Source organism: Chelonia mydas, chromosome 1 (genome assembly GCF_015237465.2).
Source record: "Chelonia mydas isolate rCheMyd1 chromosome 1, rCheMyd1.pri.v2, whole genome shotgun sequence".
Lineage (NCBI taxonomy): Eukaryota > Metazoa > Chordata > Testudines > Cheloniidae > Chelonia > Chelonia mydas.
Window position 1 is genome coordinate 89,014,110 of NC_057849.1, and position 23,073 is coordinate 89,037,182.

Consider the following 23,073-nt stretch of genomic DNA (forward strand, 5'->3'; position numbering starts at 1 on the left):
GAAGCGGGAGCGCGGGGAGTGCGCGCCGGGGGCAGGCGCGGCGCGGCGCCTTCTTGTATCGGCATGTGAGTCCGTGTGCGCAGCCCCGCAGCCTGGCAGCGAGAGGCGGAAAGGGAGCAGCCTCTTCGTCCCTCCGTTAGCCCCCAGTGCAGAGACATCCGCCCCCCCATCTTCCTCCTGCCCTCCCTCTTTGTGCGCCCCTCGCCCCCCTTCCTCTCCTTCCTGAGTCCCCTTCTCCCCTCCCCTCGCTCCGCTCTCTGGACCCTCCACTTGCCCGCCTCGCTCCTCCGTTCCCCGCCCCCCACCCTCACTCCCTCTCTCTTGTTCGCCCCTCCCGCCACCCCCCCGCCCCGCCACACACACACACACACACACACACACACACACTCGCTGGTCGCGGGCAGAGCGCTGAGAGCAGCGTCGGGAGCCAGCCCTTGGCAGCGCCGCCGCCGCCGCCGCCGCGCTCGATGTGTGTGTGCCGCGGGGGCTCGGCGCAGGCTGGGCGGGGGGCGCCGTGTGCGTGCGTTCCTTCTCCAACCTTCCCGTCTGCGAGCCCCGCCGCCGCCGCCGCTCTCCTTCGCCCGGGCGGCTCGCACGCAGCGCACACCCCAAACAGGCATCTGTATGGGTTGCAACAATGCTTGGGCCCTGGAGATTTCAGGCTCAGTAAGTATCGGGGTTGAGTCCCCCCCCGCTTCCTGTCTGTGTCTTTTTGTGGCTTCCCAATCGCCCCCCTCCTCCGCAACTCCTCCCTTTCCCCCCTTTGGAACAGGATTTCTCCCAGCTCCGGGTGCTGCTCAGTTAGGTGGCGGTGTCCGGCGGCGGCGGCGGCGGCTGTCGGCGGTACTGAAAGCTGCCTAGAGCCGGCCGCGTAGTGCGGTGAGCTAGGGTTTGAACTCTTTGGGGGAAAGCAATACACCCCCCGCAAACTGTGACCCTCCACCGAGATCTGGCAAGGGAGCGGCGCACAGCCATCACAGACCGGCTTCTCAGGCAGGATGGCAGCCTTGTATAGCACAGATTTAACTTTATTTTCTTTATCTCCACCCCCGTTGTTTTCTTGAAGGAGGAAGGGGGGAGGGGAAACTGTATTTATCTCCTTTACTAACCATAACTGAATTAAAGTTGCAAATCGCCTGGAGTTTGATACTGTACTGCCCGGGCACGTTTCGCAGTGGCTTTTTTTCTTGTTTGGTTTGAAGATCAGACGGTTAATGGATGAATAGATCTGATCGGGCTGAGAAAGAATTTGCAAGGTAAATGCTGTAACTAGAAAGATTTTTTTGCTTTGATGCAGGGAAGCCGTTTGTCTTCAGTAATTTCGATCCGGTAGATGTTTGGTCGAAATTGTATATATCTAATGTATTCGCCAAGACGTCCGATTCCCTGCTACTTCCCTCCCTATGCTGCAAGTGCTAGGTTTACAGCGTTGAACTCGTTGAACAAGAGATGTCTTGCAGTAATGAGACTTATTTTTAGGGTGCGTTTCTCCAAACGAGTGTTGCCGTGAGGAGTGACGCTCTGAGAAGGTTGACCGTAGAAAATGCAGTTTCAATGACTTATTAGTCTCCCCCCCACACACCCCCAAACACACACAAATGCGCATATTCTGTCTCTTAATATTATTTTTAGACAAGTAAAAGTAGGAGAAAGCTGCAAGGAGACAGATTGCAAGAGAGAAAGAAAATCGGATTTGTTTCCGGCTAGATGAAATTCGGGTATTAAATCACTGACGTAGGTCAATGGTAGGATTTTTTTTCCCGGTTGGCTTTCAATCAGCTCGGGTGTCTTCTCCCCTAAAGGATGAAGAGCACTGACAGCCATCGTTGCTTATAATCAGCATCTCCAATGCTTGGAGTGTTGGCCATTACATATTTTCATGAGACCTAGTTAGATCTCTCCGCTTCTATTAGGCTAGTTTTATAAAACATGGGGAATAACCAGTATGCCAGATACGGCTGAGCCTGCGAAGATGATTTTCACGTTTTATATATTTTTTTCACAAATTTTGGGTGAGTGGCTCAAATGTCCCCTTTAATTCTCTCTCGCGCTCCCTGTACGTGTGTTCATAAATATCATCCGAGTGAGATTACCTATGTGAGTGAAGATGCAAAACATGAATACATTACTAAAGAGAGCTAGTAAGTGCATTCAGTTACACGGTGGATGTATTTCATTGCATTGCCTGAGAAGTCCATCACAAAAGTTATGTGTTTTTTTGTTTTGTTTTTAAATATGCATATATATACAGACATTAACCGTTTTAGGAAAGAGGTGATTTGGGGGATCCAACAGGATTCTTTGTGTTGAATTAATGTACATATCTCACGTTTTTCTTTGGATTTCCTACAATGACATTTCCAGCAATGGTTAAAAATAATCACGGTAGCAGCTAGTGTCTGTAAAAGTGGGGAAAGACCTTAACAGTGCGCTGTTCGCTGAAGAGGTTCTGAAAGGAAGAAAGCGGGGTGGGTAATAGGGCTGAGATGGGAAACCTCATAAAATGGTGCTTCTTTTCTTTTAAATTAGAACCGTGAAACCGAACTGACAGCCATTTTATGTATATTTATGGGGCTGGTCATGAAAACAAAAATCCGACGAAACACTGAAATGTAGCACATATGAATAGAAACAGAACAGTTTCCAGTGTGACCTTAGCTTTTAAAAATACAGCAGACGTTTAACTCACTAGGAGTTGCACATCATCCTTTCAAGCAGACCTGGTGTTATCCAGCTTTTAAAACACTTGGAATTTTGAAATGCCCAATTCATTTTTAATAGCAACCTTCTCCACACACATACCCCACACTCTAAAATAAATAAATGAAAACTTTCTGTCTGGTTTATATTTTAAATCTTTATGCTATCAAGTTGTTTTCTTTTCTCTTCTTGCCCTTACAGGAGTTAAAATGTACGCTTGCTGCTCTACAGTAACTTTGGAACAGGACCCCAACAAAAAAATGCATATCTGGATGCTGCAGACGATAGCGGTTGCTTTAACATCGCTAGTCCTGTCGTGGGCAGAAAGCATCGAGTATTATGGGGAAATCTGCGATAAGGCGTGTCCTTGCGAGGAAAAGGACAGCATCTTAACGGTGAGCTGTGAAAACAGAGGGATCATCAGCCTTTTCGAGATTAGCCCACCAAGATTCCCTGTCTATCACCTCTTGTTGTCTGGGAACCTTTTAAACAGACTCTACCCAAACCAGTTTGTTAATTACACTGGGGCTTCGATTTTGCATTTAGGGAGCAATGACATACAAGACATCGAAACGGGGGCCTTTCATGGTCTGCGGGGCTTAAGGAGGCTGCACCTGAACAATAACAAGCTGGAACTATTAAGGGATGACACTTTCCTTGGTCTGGAGAGTTTGGAGTATCTACAAGTCGATTATAATTACATCAGCACTATTGAACCCAATGCTTTCAGCAAACTGCATTTGCTGCAGGTGCTGATCCTCAATGATAACCTCCTCTCCAGTTTGCCCAACAACCTTTTCCGTTTTGTGCCCTTAACTCACCTGGACTTGAGGGGTAACCGGCTGAAGCTGCTGCCCTACCTGGGCCTTTTGCAGCACATGGATAAAGTGGTGGAGCTGCAGCTAGAGGAGAACCCCTGGAATTGTTCTTGCGAGTTGATCGCTCTGAAGGATTGGCTAGACAGTATCTCCTACTCGGCTCTGGTGGGGGACGTGGTTTGTGAAACCCCTTTCCGCTTGCACGGCCGAGACTTGGATGAGGTCTCCAAGCAGGAGCTTTGTCCTAGGAGACTCATCTCGGATTATGAAATGCGGCCGCAGACGCCTTTGAGCACCACAGGGTATTTCCACACTACCCCAGCCTCGGTCAACTCCGTGGCCACTTCTTCCTCGGCTGTTTACAAATCCCCCTTGAAGCCCCCTAAAGGGACCCGTCAACCCAACAAGACCAGGGTGCGCCCCACCTCCCGCCTGCCCTCCAAAGATCTGGGATACAGCAACTACGGTCCCAGCATCGCCTACCAGACCAAATCCCCGGTGCCTCTGGAGTGTCCCACCGCCTGCACTTGCAACCTGCAGATCTCCGACCTGGGCCTCAATGTCAATTGCCAGGAGAGGAAGATCGAAAGTATCTCCGAGCTACAGCCCAAACCCTACAACCCCAAGAAGATGTATTTGACCGAGAACTACATCGCCCTGGTACGCAGGGCGGATTTCCTGGACGCCACCGGGCTGGATTTGTTGCACCTGGGCAACAACCGGATTTCGGTCATTCAGGACCGGGCCTTTGGGGATCTAACTAATTTGAGAAGACTCTATCTGAACGGGAACCGGATCGAGCGGCTGAGCGCGGAGCTGTTCTACGGGCTGCAAAGCCTGCAGTACCTCTTCCTGCAGTACAACGTCATCCGGGACATCGAGGCGGGCACCTTTGAATCAGTCCCCAACCTCCAGCTCTTGTTTTTGAACAACAACCTGCTGAGATCTTTGCCCGCCAACATTTTTTCCGGCCTGACTCTCTACAGGCTGAGCCTGAGGAGCAACCACTTCTCCTACCTGCCTGTGAGCGGGGTGCTGGACCAGCTGAAATCCCTGCTGCAGATCGACCTGCACGAGAACCCCTGGGATTGCACCTGCGACGTGGTGGGCATGAAGCTGTGGCTGGAGCAGCTCAACACCGGGGTGCTGGTGGACCAGGTCATCTGCGAGTCCCCCAAGAAGTTCGGCCAGAGCGACATGCGGACCATCAGGTCGGAGCTGCTGTGCCCGGACTACTCCGACATCATCGTCTCCACCCCCACCCCCTCCTCCATCCAGCTGCCGGGCGGGAGCACCCTTTTCTCCGCCACCGTGCGGCTCAACAGCACGGGCGAGGCGGGGGGCGCGGCGCCCCCGGGCGGCGGGGGCGGATCCCCCTCGTCCTCGGTGCCGCTGTCGGTGCTGATCCTGAGCCTGCTGCTGGTGTTCATCATGTCGGTGTTCGTGGCGGCGGGGCTCTTCGTGCTGGTGATGAAGCGGCGGAAGAAGGGCCCGGGCGACCCGGCCAGCGCCAACAACTCCGACGTGAGCTCCTTCAACATGCAGTACAGCGTCTACGGCAGCGGCCACCACCACCACCCGGCGCCGCAGCAGCCCCGCCACCCGCGCGGCGCCGGCGGCGGCCCGGTCCTGCCCAAGGTAAAGACCCCCGCCGGCCACGTGTACGAGTACATCCCGCACCCGCTGGGCCACATGTGCAAGAACCCCATCTACCGCTCCCGGGAGGGCAACGCGGGCGAGGATTACAAAGACCTGCACGAGCTCAAGGTCACCTACAGCAACCACCACTTGCAGCAAGGGCCTCCGCCCCCGCCGCCCCCGGGGGAGGGGGAGCCCCTGCGGAGCCCCACTTACAGCGTCAGCACCATCGAGCCCCGGGACGAGCTGCTCTCCCCGGTGCAAGACGCCGATCGCTTTTACAGGGGCATTTTGGAGCCCGATAAACACTCCTCCTCCTCGCTGGGCACCCCCGGCAATAATCTCCCCGATTACCCCAAGTTCCCCGCCGCCTACACCTACTCCCCCAACTATGACCTTATGCGGCCCCATCAGTACTTGCACCCCGGGGCGGGGGACAGCAGGCTCCGGGAGACGGTGCTCTACAGCCCCCCGAGTACTGTCTATGTAGAGCCCAACAGGAACGAGTATCTGGAGTTAAAAGCAAAACTAAACGCAGAGCCGGACTACCTCGAAGTGCTGGAAAAACAGACCACATTTAGCCAGTTCTGAGACCCCCCCCCCCCCCCCAACAACCACAGCAACTCCTCCTCCTCCTTTAGAGTATTTGTATTTAACAACCACACACAAAACAAAGAAACACAAATGCTGACCCCCCCCCCCCCCCCTTTCCCCTTTTAACTCATTTTCTTGTAGGGTGAAGTGCCTTGGCACAGGATTTTCAGCTTCGGGGAATGATACTGAAAGGGTGTGCTGTTTCATTTTTATTTTTACAAGTAGGAAACAATCTATTGTGTAAACTGGGCATAACACTTGCCCTTGTGTGTTTGGGTGTCTGTGTGTTCGGGAGGGGGGAAAGAGGGTTTACTTAGGTCAGATTGTGCAGGTTACAAGTACAAAAGTCATGGTCACTTTCATTTTGTTGGACAGACATTGCTTAGTTTTATTTTCTCTTTGGTTGAAGAGTGCAGCGCATGTTTTCCCCTTTTAGCTCTGGGTGAGTCTATATGGCTTTTAAGGAGAGATTTGCACACCCAATTTAATACAAGGTTTCCTTTTTTAAAGGATGTGTTTGTATGCTTTCTGGACTTTTGAATTAAAAAAAAAAATATATATATATATATGATCTTTAAAAAGATCACCAGAGATGTGGACAAATCATTAAAGAGGGCAGAGATATATGATCCATAACTGGTTAGTGAAAATAACTTATTGATGAACTATACAAATATTTTATTGTAGCACCTATTTTTATATGTGCATTAGCATTTCTCTTTCCTTCACTATTTTAGGGCCCAGTCTTGCAAATACTTACATACCCAAGTAACTCTATTCATGAAAGTAGTCTTGGCATAGGCACCCATCCTGCAAACACTTAGGCAAATGAACAACTTTGCTCAGGTGTGTAGTCCCATAGATTTCAGTGAGTAAGTAAAGTTAGCCACATGCCCAAAAGTTTGGAGGATTGGGGCCATAGTCAGTGCAACTGTTCTCATAAGTAAAGTTACATGGAAGTGTAATTGTTTTTCAGGATGGGGCCCAGAGTCTGTGAATTGCTCAGAAGTGTTGCACTACATGTAGAGCTTTATTTCCAAAGCTGAAGTGGTATCAGGAGGACATTTTAAATCACTAAAATTAACAGTAATTATGACCAAATCTTAAAAGACAATCCAAGACAAGCAATCTGGTCAGGATAAAATAATACTGTATTTAGAACCTCCTGCTAGGGCAACTAGTTGGACTAACTAGTGAGGGACATGTGGAAATGGTTGATTTTAGCAGGAAAATTGTTTCTTTTCATTACTCAACCAAAATATAATGATTTGACTACTGTTGTAGCCAATTTCTGATTGTTTAGTCAAATGCAATTGCACTTGTACAGATCCATGTGTATATTGGCACTTCGAAAGACCAAATGATGGACTGTACAAATCTCTATATAATGTCTTTACCCTTTTGGGCATCAGGCAATGGAAAGGATATCCACAAATACAGCATCACTGTAAGATGGGACAACTGGTGTCTCATATGTATCCCAGCACATGTAATTTTTTAAAATACTTTCTGAATAAACACTTGATAACTATTTCAAATGTAAGGACATCAAGTAATGATTACCTGAAGTTCACAATATCTTGCCAAAATCATACTTTGGTATGTGAAACTGCCTTTACTAGCAATCAAGTCTGAACAGAAAGGAACTAACAGTATAATCTGATGTGTTCTTCAGGTTATTTTCAAAACACTATATTGTAATTTATCAAGGTACCTGACATGGATCAGAACTGGACATTGCTATGTGAATCACCAACATTCTTAATAGTACAGTTTCGTATTTACATTTTTTTTCCTTTCTAAAGTTTTCATTTACTATATGGATCAGGGTAAGTGATATTTCACATTCTTTTTTACCTTTATCTCTTAGGTTATTGTATTTGGTATTGTTTGGCTAAGATTCGCTACTAACATCTGTTTTGCAAAAGGGCTCTGTTCTGTGCTGCTTTTTCTACTTATGTAAAGTATGTGTCTTTATTTTTGTGTTAAACTGGCCTTCAGCAATTCAGGATGAATGATGTGTTGGGATGTGTACTTCCCTTCCACCATGCCCTCCTCTACCCAAACAAACAAAATCAAATGTGCATGACCATACATAACTCTGGGCAGTTTGGTCAATGTACTGAAATGTGGATTTTAAATGTGAACAGGAGATTCTTCTTGTTTTATTGCAAAAGGAACAACACATGGCATTATGGTGTATACTGCTCTTGATCTGTAGCATATCTGTCATTGAAGTCAATGAGAGATGTAAGTGCTGATTGAGGTCTCATTTTGCAGTCTTTATTGAGCAAAAAATTCCCTTTGAACCATTGCCAAAGCCAAAGGGCCTTATTCTCTTCTCATTTACACTGGTGTATATCAGGAATAATCATTAAAGTCAGCAATTACACTGGTGTTAAATGACTACAAGTGAGAAGGCGATTAAGCACATTGTCTTGCACAATGACACGAAAGGAAATTTTCTTAGCCCTGGTCTACACTGGCGGGGGGGGGGCGGGGGGTGAATTGATCTATGTTATGCAACTTCAGCTACCTGAATAATGTAGCTGAAGTCGACATACTTAGATCGACTTACCATGGTGTCTTCACCGCAGTGAGTCAACTGCTGCCGCTCCCCCGTCGACTCTGCCTGCGCCTCTTGCAGCATTGGAGTACAGGAGTCGATGGGACAGCACTCAGGGGTCGATTTATCTCGTCTAGACTAGACACGATAAATTGATCCCCGCCTGAATGATCAGGGCAATATGTGGTCCTTCAGGTGTGAGACTTTTTTTTCTTGTGCACCCAAATTTCAAGTCAATGGGAGTTTTGGGTGGCTTCAGTAGGAATGCAGGATCTGGTCATTAATGTGAAAGGTACATTTTACATGGCATTCTGCCACAAAGAGGCAGCATCCACAAGTGTGTAAATGCACAGGAACAGCTTGAATTTATGAGACCTAGGTGACAGAAGTGCCCGGACAGTCTTTTTATGTCAGAGTTCCTGATGCTGCTATTTCTGATGCCAGCTACCTCCATATTCTCTGCATACACTTGATAGTTGAGACCAGGAAACATTCTAATAGTCCACATGCTAAAATCAGAATAATTAGTGTAATCCTCTTCAGTGCCCTACACCAACTACAAGTAGCAAAAAAATTAAAATATTAGGAGAGCCATTATTGGTGAAGAAAATTAAACATAATCAATTAACCTCCAGCAGCATAGTCTTGAAGAGGAATTCTTAAAAAAAAGACATGGATTTCAAAAAAGATTGTTTACTCATTAAGTATCCTGAAATACAACTAAAAGGGACATTTGATAACTCAGACCTTAATAAAAATGGGGTTACCCATGCAGAGGCTACAATGATTAATTTTTTGAAGAAAATTATAGGTAGAAAGAGGAGATAGAATGTCTGATCACAGAGGTGGTTGTGGAACAATTTATTTGTATGAAAGTATGACCTTTGTTTTGCTAGCAGGATCAGTGAAACCATCTGCATGATGATCTGCTGAGTTAGTGCTGACCAAAGAAGTAAAAGTGTCAGAGAAAAAAATGTGTTAATCCTTTTTTTTTTAAGTTGAGAATTGTTTTACTGGGGCCATTTAGGTCACTTTTTGTCCAATTGTTGCCATTTTTGACAAGATACGTTGAGTTTCCTGAGATGAAAGAGCCTATACATTTTCTTTCAAAAGTTCATGTAATTCCATTATAAAAGAGAAATAAAGGCAAAAGTGAACCCTAATTTCTAAAATGTAAGTGCTAGAATCAACACATGGATTCTGATAATATAATATATAACATTTATTTATAAAAGCAAGTCAAAAGATTTCTTTATCTATCTTCTATATTCAGTATTTTGCCAACTGTTTAGAATACTGATACAATGTCGTATATACTATATAATTGTGCTTTTGGGACAGATTTTCTTTTTTGGTGGTCCAGATTTTCTTTCTTTCTTTCTTTCTTTCTTTCTTTCTTTCTTTCTTTCTTTCTTTCTTTCTTTCTTTCTTTCACATTAATTTCAGAACATTCACCCATGTAATTTCTAGCTGTTTTTATAGATTGTTTTGAACACCAAACTTTTGTGAGTTTTATCATAAATTAAACATCTGACACAAAAGATGTTTCCACTTTTATATTTATAGGACCTATTTTTGCACACTTTTCTCATGCTGAACTCACAGTGACTTTCATGTCAGTTGTGGCTGAGTAAAACATGTAGGATTGTGCCTAGAGACTGGTATATTTCAGTTTCATATATTTTCCATTATCTATTTATATAACTAGATAACTGATACTCAGGGGTATTCCTTTTAGACCAGATTCTGATACTCCTTGTCATATTTTAGTAGTTTAATTTAATTGAAATGAAGGGTAAGGTACTGTTCAACATGAATAAGATATTAGAACCTAGCCCCTATATAATACATTATAGAAAAAAATCTAAGAAAGCAGTAATATTTAATGTAATGTCATGCAATATGATACTAGTATGATAAACATAGTTTTAGGTGGGTAAATACTTTATAATTAATTGGTAGGTTATTACTATCATCGCTTACATAGCAGTCATAAAATATAGTGAAATACATTTTCTCTCTGACATTTAAGAGTAATTTTTTTGGTAATTTTATTGAATGCCATGTTAAAGATCTGTCAGAAGAAGTAGTTACTTTTACTTGAGGGAAAGTCATCATTCATTGATGAAATAATAATGACGGAGAGCAAAACCTTGGTCCTGTAGATGTGTGGAGTGGAGCTTAGGTGGATCTGAGTATCCGCCCCCTCAAAGAGGCTTAAATGGACTCTGAAGTTATCAGACCCCCTCAGAACTGGTTGCATAATTCATATGGGTTCATTGTCTGGGGCAAAGTGCATGAATCCATCCCAAAACAGTTATCCATGGCATCCTGGAGACTGGGAGATGGTACCAGGACAAGCACGGAGTTTGTTGTGAGGAGGCTGGTGCTCCTCATTTTCCTGACAGCTGGTGAGACTAAAAGAGTTCTCAGGTGAAGATAGGACCACTGGAGTGATGAGAGCCCAGGGCAAAAATATAGTCTTCCCTTGTTCCTGTACAGCTCCTAGAACATTGTTGTTACTACTGGAAACAAATAATAACAACATAGAGTGAGTAGTAGAGAGTGAATGACAAAGACACCCACCTTCTCATCACCACCAGCCTCGCAAAGCTACAATTGGTTGCTTTAGTTAACGTGTCTTAGAGAACCCCCCTCCACCCACATTGTCCTCCTACAGCAGTTCTACAGGGAACTGTAGGCCCTGCATAGAGAAGAGTGGAACGACAATCCAAAGGAGGCAAATTGAGGTTGGCTTGTGAAAGGGATGGAAAGGCTGTGAGCTCATTTACATAAGGTCCCTGTCCTAAGAATCTCTGTACTGTGCTCCAGTGAAGTGTGAGTTCTCCCATACAGTGTGTGTCTAAGTCTCCTTCCACTCCAGCCCTGCTATCTTCAGCATATCTGTCAATTAGCATGACCAGAGGTCCTGATTTTATAGGGACAGTCCTGATATTCAGGGCTTTGTCTTATATAGGTGTCTATTACTCCCCACGCCCTGTCCCGATTTTTCACACTTGCTGTCTGGTCACCCTACTGTCAATTCATCTATGTGTAACTGTGATCCATCCTAATATAAATATTATACATCTTTGTAATTTTTATTGCTTTCATTTTACTTTTTCATTATTCAGATGAGTCTCATAATAACTACTATTGTGACAATACTGCAAAAATGGTATAAACAGTTAGGTTTTAGAATGAATGTTTATTCTTAAAACACTGAATGGAATAGTGTCAGAAAACACAAAGACACATTTAGATAGTAGAAACCAGAAGCATTTAATTAATTGGATTTCAAAGGGAATAAAGTGCAATGAATGTAGTAATTAAATGGTTATCAAATTTACTAATTAACTTACAGATAATGGGCCAAATTCTTCTCTTGCTTATACATATGTTAATCTGGAGCTACACCATTGACTTCAAAGGAATTATTCTAGATTTACAACAGCAGAACAGAGCAGAATTTGGCCCTGAATTCCTAAAATAAGCCATTCTAAGCATTGTTATTTTGCAAAGGGAAGCATTTCGGTACATAAAGTATGATATTCAGTTGTGGTTTTGCAGAGAGCAGAATGAATGAATTGCATATATTTCCAATCTGCTGGAAAGTTAATTAACAGTATTTTAGCATTGTACTTTAAAATGTAATTTGCGTCCATATTCCCCCCTACCATTTTCAAAGCAAAACTCTCAATTGATTTTAGTGGGGAGTTCTGTTTGAAACTGGATGGACAGATAAGGACCTTGGATACAATGATTTATGAATTAAAAAAATAATAATTCTGTGGTCCTTACTTAGGCAAACCTACTACAGAAAAATCTCCCACAATGGTAGTTTTGCCAGTGTAAGGTCTGCAGAAAAGATCAGACCCTATGTAATATGTATTGCCATTTTGCACTTTTTATGTAGAATACGTTTATATTTGTTTGAAAACTATGGAGTATTTCAGCTTCCACTGCAACATCGTTCTGTTTGACAAACGATGACCACTGCTGTAAGTCATGTGTTCCTGTGCTAGTCTTCAGGAATGTCAGACTAGGGCTTTGAGAAGGGGTGGGGGGGGGGGAGGGAAGAGAGAGAAGCGGTTGATGCAGTATATTGTCTACTTGAGTATGACATGTAATAAAACATTTCCTTCTCATTCTGATTTCAACAGTCTACTTGGCTTATGAAAGTCAGGCTAACTATCTATCATGATAATTGTAACAGTACCATGAAGGGGCTTATTTTTACATTCATAATTTGGATAAGAGGGGTACCATCAGATCATCACTGTTTCATCTTTTTTTTTTTTTTTTTAGAGAGATACTTTAACCCCCAGTATTTCTAATGTGAAGTAAGTATCATTTTTGGCCTCGCTGATTTTTTTTTTCTTTCAAAAAAGAACAATATAGCAACTGTTTCTGGTTAAGAAGATGAAAGTTTAATACAAATGTACTCATATCTTCATCCCATTTTCCATCAGTGTGTTTGTAACCATAAAGCCATGCATGTGATATACACGAAATTCGACATATTGTTTTCATAAAGACTTCATAAATCAATGTAGGCTATGCTGATGAGTGAATATGGTGTGTTCTTACTATCAAATGCAGTTTCATTGGCAATTAAAGCCTGTAGGATCAGGCCTAATGTGCTTTCAGTTCTTATGTAAGCTCTTAGGTCCTGATCCAGCATTGTATAGCACAGGGATGGCAAACTTACTGCCCCCCCCCATCACCCCCCGAGCAGCATCTGACAATCTTCAGAAGTTCAAGATCCGGGGCACATTTGCTGGGGGCGTGGCTCAGGGTGGCCATCAGCTCCCCAGGCGGCGCCCGATGGGGCTCGGGGCTTCAACCCTGCTCCTGCTGAAGCCCCAAGATCCCCCCGTCCCTGCTGGGCAAAAGCCCCTACCCCCCACCCCGCTGCAAGGAAGAGGACCTGCGCCTCCCCCTCCAGTCTGGTAGGTGGAGAAGCGGGGGAGGCTGGGGCTCAGCGAGACTCACTTTAATGGTAAAAGAGCCACATGTGGCTCATGAGCCACAGTTTGGGATCCCTAGTGTAGCATGTGGGTAGATTGTGGTATCTACACAGAGCCCCACTGAAGTTAATGTAATCCTGTAGGCCTTACCTTTGCAAAACTCTTGCTGATGCCAATGAAAGGTTTGGATGCACACAGAATGTAAGATCAGGTCCAAGGCAAATAGACAGCTTGCCTGAATATGTATGTTAGGATTGGGCTCAATTTAGTCTGATTCACTAAAACAGCTGCATCTTAAAATAAGGTATTTATATTTGAAGAAGTACATTTGAAAATATTTACATATAGTCACAATGGCCCAGATTCAGCTCTACTGTAAAATATTTTACAGATCATTTTTTACCAAAGAATCTAACAGACTATATGCTGTACTGAATAATAATAATAAGTAACCATAATTAATTAATTTAACTAAAACTATACTAAAACTAAAATCAGTCACTTTAAGGGACCATATTAGATGGACGGTACATTTTAATTTAGTTGTAGACCTTTTGTAATTTTTAATAACTTGTACTCCATGATATGATAATCTCTGGATGGCAAAAATTGCTTTCTTTGTACTGTGCTGATATTTCAGCTTTAGTTACAATCACAGTACAGCTTATGGTACTAATGGCAATTACTCCATACTCTAGAACATTAACAGCTCATAAAGCAAGGTTGATTACAATAACAGCACTCTTTAGATGAGATTCAATTTTCTCATTGTGAATTTCATTTTAAATATATAATATTAAAATCATAAATATAATTTCAGGTTGGCAGAGCATTCTGTTAAATTTGCTGTGGCAGTACCTTGACCTAAAAGAAGTACTAATAATAATTCAGTGTTAAAAAGTTCTTGCATAGGTTTATAAACCATTCAGAGCTATTTGTCAGCCATATGTTTTTTAAGGGGGATGCAAAGTTACTTTTTACTTGATTATATCTAGCAAATTTCAATATGTACATTGCAATTTATTTAAATTTGGGTTGAGTTTAACATTATTCTTAAAATACATATACACATGTAATGTAACAGACCTATTTAAGTAAAAATGATATTTTGTTATATACCACAGCAACTTTCTTAAATTTAAAGTAAATAAGATGAAAGAACATGAGCCATACATACTATTTATTTTCTGTGAGCGTTTATTTCTTTTGGAGTCTAGTGTCCCCTTGATATGTACATTTAACTTTGATGAGGGTTATTCAGGTATATCAAAGGGAAAATGGACCATAGGGTGAAATTCTGACTTCTCTTAGGTCAATAGCAAACTTCCATTGACTTCAGTGGGACCAGGATTTCACCTATAATGTTTTTGATCAAACTGTATTCTAACAGTCCCATCTTTAACATAGATGATTTTGTCTTCCCTGGTGTTTTTTTCCCCAATATCATTACGTATGAATACTGCTTGTCAAATTACAGTATATAGTGAAAAAGAAAACCACAAAACAACACCTTATAATATTATGCACCTGAATGTTTCTAGAGGTTGCTTTATTTCCCTTTGTCTCTTTTCTCTGTCAAATCAAGTCAACTTTGGTCTTTTTTAACTGAATTTATTCAATTATTTCTAAATTTAGTATGTAATGTAATCAATATTGATTTTGGTTAAAATATTCAAATATTGTGAGTCAGTGGTCGTGCAAAGATTTAGAAGTGCTCTATAACTTGTATTTTTGAAAATAATCATCTAGTTCCATAGAGTGGAGACAACAGATGTGTTATTTTTGTGTTTTTTTCTCTCTTATTAGACATGAATCACAGTGATTGCTTTTATTTTTAAATATAAACTTTTTTTAATATGCTGCCTGATTAACATACATTATCTGTTATTTGCAGAAGGCTGTTAACCTAATGTTCTTCAAAAAAAAATGTGGATCAATACTGCATCCTTTTGTTAGGCCCTGATGCTGATCTGATCCATGTAGGCAGACTTGTGCTTGTACATAGCTCCATTGATTTTAATGGGGCTCTGCCTGTGCCCTTACAGATTGGATTGTGACAGCAAGCAAAACCCTCTTTGAAGTCAATGGGAGTTTTGTTTTAGGACTTGTGTAGGGTAGGGAAATTTCCATAGTTGTAGCTACAATGATGTAGTTACTAATAAAAATCCCTAGTGTAGATACACTGCACCATTGAAGAATGAGGCTTTTTAGCTTACGCAGCTTACCTCAAAATTTAGTAGAAGCACTGTCTTACACCAGTGCAAAGCCTCTATAGACAAGGCCCTAAGACAATCCCTATAGAGAAGGCCCTAATAAGGATTGTAGGATTGTGTCCAAAATATTCCTTTACAACTGTTTGACAGGACAAATAATAGTTGCTTGCAAAATAGATGAACAGGTACAGTAATACCTAATGGAGCAGTAAAACTTACTGGGTCCATTGTGCAATATCTTACTCTGAGTTTCAAATGATGGTGGTCTTTACTAATGTGTATTTATACACATCAAATCTTCCATAAAATGCAAAAATGAAATGTTTTTCTAAGATAAATGAAATTGTTAAACTTTCCAGAAACATGTTGCCACAAATATTAGGAATAGCTAAAGTAACGTTTCTAAATTTGCTTGTACTGGCTAATCATGTTTTGTCAATGTAATAGTTTATATACTGAATGTTTTCCATATTTTTTCCAATGGCTCTCAGGAGTTTTCTGAAGACATACAGTTTTTTTTTTTTTATTAGATGTGATTTTAGGATTGAGGATGTTATTATGGAGAAAAGGGAAGTATTTATTTTCCTCCATGTTTATTATATCATATAATCTCAAATGAATTGTAGAATTATCTGGAAAAGGTACAGTATGTATATGTCATACCTCATTTATCATTTGAATGTTTGAGAATTAGTCACTTCCATCTCTATTCATTATCAGCTTAATGTGAGAGATCATAATTTCAGCATTGACTGACACTTCGTAATTTTAGTTTGTAGTTGTCTAATGAAATTCTTTCCCTCTTCCATATTGCATTACATTTCTTAGCTGACCTTATCTCCTAGTCTCAGTGTCAGTATAAAGCCGAACTCCTGACCACTTAATTAATCATTATAGTTCATTTTTACTTCAAAAACAATGGTAAGAGAATTTGTCATAGCAATGAAAAAAGAAAAGTCCAGTCCTAAGCCCCAATCCTGCAACTTCTTATGTATATGAATAGCTCTATTTATGTGAGTAATCTCATTGGACTCATTGGGACTACTTCTGTGAGTAAAGTATGTGGTGTTTTCAGGATCCAGCCAAAATATGGGGGCAGCACATACAGTGCTGAGTTACTCCTTTGTCTGAACTCCAATTTGCTACTTTGGGAACTGTGCCCCACTAACTGTGCAGGATTAGGCCTATTATAATTAAATTTTATGCTTCCCTGATGATGAAGAAGAGAAGAATCTTGTACAGTATCAAAAAGGTTTTCATGGTAGCATAACAGAATTTTCTGTTTGTACTCATTAAAATGTACAATTAAGTTTTATACAAAGAGAAAAGTGGTGTAGGCAGTGAAATGATCACAAAGGTGACCAGCAGGAGAGCCTGAGTTTGAATCCTGCTTTAGTCACTGTAGGGCATGCTTTTTGTTTTTTCTCTTAATGCGCTTGTCTGTTAATTGGGGCTGATGATGATAACAATTATCCAGCTTCCCCTTATGGGTATTGTAAGGATTAGTTAATTAGGCAATGTCTATGCAGTGTTTTGAATGTACAAATCACTGTATAATGCTAAACATCAGTTGGACTCAAAACTGCTTCTTTACATACATAGCACTCCCATCAAAGTCAGTGAGTTTTTTTATTTATTTATTTAACATTTTTAATGTTTAATTTTTAATATTTAGACTTGGCAGAATTCATTTATATATGTATAATTTTGACATAATATTGATGCTTATTTTATGCATTACATTTTTTATTAGTTCAAATGTTCACAGTTGTGCAAAATTATGGGTTTTAAGCATTCTTTTTTATTTTTATTTATTTAAATTTTCACAGTTGTATGGAATTATGGTGGTGCCAGATAATGGTGTAGGTCAGACAATAATTATTTAATGACTGTAGACACTGAGATTCAAAAAGTTAAAACTTTATAACCATTCAAATACAAATTGTCAACATCATGTGTCAAAATATACAAAGTAAATTCCCTGAAGTCAAACTCTATTAAGTTATCAAACAACATTTTTCTTATGTTGTCTTCATGTAAATTTTGATTATCATCAATGGAAATATCTTTTAGTCAGTTTGTGTGTATATAGAGACATCAACATTTAGTGATATTTACCAATAAAAATCTAATCCTTCCAAACCTTTGAATAAGGACTGCAGGATCTGAATGAAGTTCAGTTAGAGATGACATTTTTCCAACTTTGGTGGCTGAAGATAGGCTCCAAAATCCACATTTAGGCACCTAAATAAGAATGTCTGCTTGATTTCTAAAGATGATGAATATCTGCAGCACCCATGGATTTCACTGCAAAAATGACACATTGGACTTTTACAATTCATTAATTTTTAGTCATCTCCGGTTATTATTAATAACACAGATAAATGTGTTTGTATAAAAATATGATTTTTAAGTTGACAGCATCCTTTATACTTGACAGAAACATCTACTTTGTAAGAGAGGTTTTCATTTGTAATGTAAATCAAAAGTCTAGCTACTGTTAGTGCTTTTAAAACCTGGCCATCTGGAGAGAAGGGGAGGAGGTTGTTTTGGCCTGTCTTATCTTTGCATAACTTTATAAAAATCCATCCAGCCTCATTTAATACATGAGTTTGAACATCCTGTACTTTAAAGACTGGAATTATGGTGTCATAAAAAATCACACTGACAGGAAAAATGTTCATCAGAGGTATTAAAATTGCTACAGCAAACTGAAGTATGAAATTAAGATGTGGTATTCTATGAATACAACATACATTTTCAAGAGGGGTTTGTTGACAACTAATTCATAACAATCTGTCTTGCATACACATAACACCTTTCATCCCAAAGGATTCTAAATTGTCTTACAAAATTTGTGCCTTCTCCTGTTTATTGAAGTCAATGGGAGCACTGCCTATGGGAGCAAGACTTGGCACTTAATAAGTTAATAAAAATTATGCATAAGGATCACTTCACCTACCACTCAAATGCTTAACAATATATAGCAACACTATTCAACAATGTAGGATAGAAAGTGAATATTATTATATCCAGGTGATATTGCTTGATGAATTTAAGTAGGAAAAATATAATTTATTCAAATAGGAATATGGAACAGATATTAGCTTTAATATCCCAGCTCTTGGTTAAGACTTTCATTTTAGGATTCACCCAACACATGCTATACTGTAGTATTTTTACATGTATTGGAACTGTTAGCTACAGCAGTTTTAATCAATTTGGTGTCACTTTCATTGTTCATCTAATATGTTTTGGACTTTAAAGTGACATACACCCAGTTTTTTGGCCTCAGGTTTACATTTTTTGCTGCCATGAAAGCTAAATAATTTCAAGTCTATCTGAAGAATGCTGGAAAAATATTTTCTAATACAATAAAACAAAATTCTCCCAACGCTGCATACTTTTTGACTGATTACATTTCTTTTGGTGCCTGAGGGACACTGAGTGTTCAAACTAGTGTTTGGCACATGCATATATATTCCTGCATTTTATATATTATGCTATGGGTGCCAGAAGAGGCTTAGGGCAAGATTTGCATTTTTCATGCTTCAGCTGCCAGTTGTAAGCAAGCCTAATGCCATCCAATCTGATTTTTTTTAGACTGTAGGTCCTTCTATATGATCTCTTGTCACAATTACATGAATACTAAAGGTGACCTGCAAAGGGTAGCACAAAATTGCAAAAGGGCTTATACCCTATTTTGAATCTTTATGATCCCTAAAGAAGGCCTGAAACGTTTTTGTTGGGAAAAAAGTCTCCTTTTTTGTTTGTTTTTGTTTTTTGTTAGGTTTATTACCCAAGGAAGATTTGACGGTGACAGGAGAATAAGTGAAATTATAACATCACAGCTGACAAAAGGTGAAACTTGTGCTGCTAAGGGAGGAATAATTTTGTAGTCAGACTTCGTAAAGTACTTTGGCTGCTCACGAAAGCTTATGCTCAGATAAATTTGTTAGTCTCTAAGGTGCCACAAGTACTCCTTTTCTTTTTGCTTTCTTTTGTTAACGCTTATTTACATCTAATGATTAATATACAGTTTTGGAAGAAAAAGATGTTTTTGTTAAAGCTACAGAATGTGATAGCTCACAATAAACTGCTTTGAGAGTAATTAGCCATTGGAATAATTTTCTAGGAATCTGCTGGATTCTCCATTAAATGAAGTCTTTAAATCAGGACTAGATATCTTTCTAAAATATATGTGATAGCTCAAACAGAAAATTGTGGGTTTGATACAGAGATTATTGGGTGAGATCCTTTGGCCTGTGTTATGCAGGAAGTCAGACTAGATGATCATAATGCTGTCTTCTGGCCTTAAAATCTGATTCTGTGAAATCCCTAAGATATCCTCCAGTAAAGCTATGAAAGGTAAAACTTGTCATCCCTGATCTTTCTAAGGTAAAAAATGAGCAGAGGGAAAGAAAAAAAGGCACAAATTCAATTCTCAAATAATCATTTGTAGGTCACCTTTAATAAATACAAAAGAATTCCTGCTTGTAATTGAACTGCCTTTGCTCTGCTGCATCAGAATGCAAGGCCCTAAAGTAGCTTCACAAAGGCATACTGCACCCCCAGTGCATCATTGGAGCAATGCTGTGTAGCAGCTGTCTTTGAAAGACGGTGTTAATGGAGGCCGTCTTGTAGGCAAGTTGTTAGGTATACAGACTAAACATCTCCCCCTACTGGGACTATAATGTTCCACAGCCTGTATTACATCTGTGAAAAGACTGAATCTGGGTTGAATGGACAAGTGCTCCTGTTTTTTCACCAACTTTCCTGGTTAGGTCAATCTTATAGAATCTGATGAAAATTTCTTTACAGTCTGTTTTTTTCAGATATAATGTAGGACTTCTGATTTTTGGTTTTAACCAAATAAAACACTCCCCATACCCCCCCCCCCACATCAATGTTTGTTCAGTAAGCCCCAGAAAAAGCACTGGAAATGGTTGTTTATATCTAAGGGCTTGTCTACACAGAGCAGTACTGCGGACTACGGGGTCTGATTTCTAAAGTGCAGTAATGTGTTGTGCATGAATTGTTCAATATGGACCTTGCTGTTGCACACTAAAGGTTCCCTGGTGCACTTTAACACAGTGCTGTTTGAAACAGTACTATGTGAAAGTGCACTGGGGAACATTAAAAAGAAATTACTCTTTATGGTGTATACAAAGAGAAAGCCCCCAAACCTCCTGATTTTTGGACATCTACATAAAACTCAAAATTGCTAACAAATAACCCCCAAAAATGAAATTGATAAAACCCCAAAACAGAAGCCCTATATAATGCATCAAATCTACAAAAGGTACAGACAGTTGTGCAGAAATATCTAAGATTAGGGACTGTATGGTTTTCTTATTTTCTTTCAAACATGTTTACAAAACTCTAAAAAGTATATTAAGTTCATAAATATACTTTAAAAAATCCTGATTATTATGTCATGGACTTCCTTAATAGATTGTTGTTTGTAGCATCTATCAGATGGCAAAGTCAGGTATTGAAACATCTTTTTTATAAAATGAGGAAACAAACATTCATTAATTGATGATTCAGAACTGGTGGAATTTAGCACTTGAGTCAAAAACAGGATTAGGTTTTAACCTCAGGACAGAATTACTTTATGGGTAATGGTAATTGAATCTTATCTTTACATTTCCTTTAGTTATTTCTTACATAAGGACTGAACTTGAACTTCTTAGGGAACACCCTTTTTGAAATCAGAGGGAGTTCTGCCTGAGTAAGGAGTGCAAATTTTACTCTTAATCTTTAAATAATTTAATTTATATAATCCTGTGCAGCGTGTGCTAATTAAAGGGCTGAGTGACTTATGCAATATGAAACTGATATGTGCAACTGGTATTACAAAACTATTATATCTGATTAGGGCCAAATACTGCAGCCCTGGCTTAAGTGTGCCTTGCTCACACATTAGGTTCTTCAGGCCTCTGCGTCATATTTGTTTACTCCACTAATAATTTTGTTGTAAGGTTTTTACTGCATAGCACATACTTTTTCTTTTCTAGAAACATTTCTCCCTTTAGTTCCATGAATGATTTGTTTGTCATTAGCATACAGGTGAACATTTCAGAAAACATGAATTTCTGCATTATAAAGTGGCATAGAAATAACGCATACTCAATATAGAAGAAGATAATATTTCCTAAGAAAAATTATACAATTATATGTTTTGAATTTTTCCAGATATATTTTTAATTTATAAATAAAAATCTTGCTACTATGCAAAATATAATGTTATCTAAAATATATATTGCATACTAGTTACCTGGCTTATTTAATTCAAAAACATGGACAAAAATTTCATACTGTTGATAATTTTTTGACAACCATATTGCCTTTAATGTAAAAAACTAAAGTTAGTATAGTAGTGGACTTAAAAAAAAGTTAGAAACCAGCTACATTGGGTTTAGTTTAATTATTTGCACATTTTATACTGTAAAAGCATAATTAGTGTACAGTAGTAGCCTGAGAAACTATGATAAAATCCACATTTTCATACTGTATTCACACATTTTTCTCATTAATGTAAACTATGAAACAATCCATTTTTGCCAATGTAATATCTTATTAAAGTTTCTACGTATTTTTTATTAAACTGAAATTTAAAGGATTAATTCCTTTAAGAATTGTTTTATGTATGGTAGAAAAAGCCATATTCAGGAACATAGACTGTCAAGTGATACTGTTTCTTTCAATGGTTTCAAATGGTTTGATGTTAAATAGCATGTACATTAAAGTGCAATTCAGTAGCAAAAATACGACTTTTCAATTGCATACAGATTGCTCGTGTTTAGGGTCCAAGCACTTAAGCATGTAATTAACTACATTACTGTAAGGCATTCCTATCAATGTCGGTAACTCATGGAATTAAAGTTACTCACATGTCTATGGGTTTGTAGGTTTGGGCCATGAGTATCTGCGCACCTGATCTGCAGGCAAAATTTCTGCAGACTTCACTGGCCTCTTAACCTCACAGGATTGAGTCATAGACTTTTGCCTAACAATTTGCTCTTAGAATGAAAAAAAAACAAACAATACATTTTCCCATTTTGTAATAATTTTCTTTATAGAAGAATAAAGTACAGAGATCAAATAACACTAACACATCATCTATATAGTGAGTTTACCGTACAGAATAATCCAAAGAATCTTTTTTAATTTACAATATTAAATATTTGGGAACAATATATATCTATATAATATTTATTTATATCTCTACATCTGTTTATATTTATATGTATATTATTCATTATACAGCATCATGGATGTACATGGTGTCTGTATATGTTTATATGTGTATATACAAGGACCTCTGTACTATACAGCACATTAGACTTAAATTATACAGCAAGATGCCATGATTTATGTGGCAGAGTTTCACTGAATTCTGTGACAAAGTTAATTAATTAAAAATCATTAGATAATCTTCATTGTTACTGGTGTAATTAAAAAAATAAGTCCCACCAAGTGGAAATACAAACAAAAGCCTATTAGTTTGCATTATGACAGAGGAATACACTCCTGTAGGCCTTAGGAGAAGAGTCTTTTTGCATCGTGGA

The 23,073-nt window shown here is 39.7% G+C and overlaps 1 protein-coding gene across 2 annotated transcripts; it reads left to right on the forward strand.

The window, feature by feature from the left end:
- The first annotated feature begins 349 nt into the window (after positions 1 to 349).
- On the forward strand, positions 350 to 22,654 carry SLITRK5 (SLIT and NTRK like family member 5). Of its 2 annotated transcripts, XR_006287185.1 has the most exons (3): positions 350 to 666; positions 2,902 to 7,579; positions 17,329 to 22,654. XR_006287185.1 is itself a non-coding variant. In XM_043534510.1 (2 exons), exons 1-2 carry the CDS (start codon positions 468 to 470, stop codon positions 5,745 to 5,747), a joined length of 3,045 nt encoding a protein of 1,014 aa, XP_043390445.1. In that variant the 5' UTR covers positions 350 to 467; the 3' UTR covers positions 5,748 to 8,254. The 2 variants fall into 2 exon arrangements, 1 of the variants encoding a protein (XP_043390445.1); XM_043534510.1 differs by lacking the exon at positions 17,329 to 22,654 and having other exon boundaries at positions 2,902 to 8,254.
- The last annotated feature ends 419 nt before the right edge of the window (positions 22,655 to 23,073 follow it).

Bases quoted from the DNA above. Each gene is read 5' to 3' on its own strand.
- SLITRK5 (XM_043534510.1), top strand. From the start codon at position 468: ATGTGTGTGTGCCGCGGGGGCTCGGCGCAGGCTGGGCGGGGGGCGCCG. The intron at 667-2,901 runs GTAAGTATCGGG...TTGCCCTTACAG, and splicing joins CCCTGGAGATTTCAGGCTCA to GAGTTAAAATGTACGCTTGC.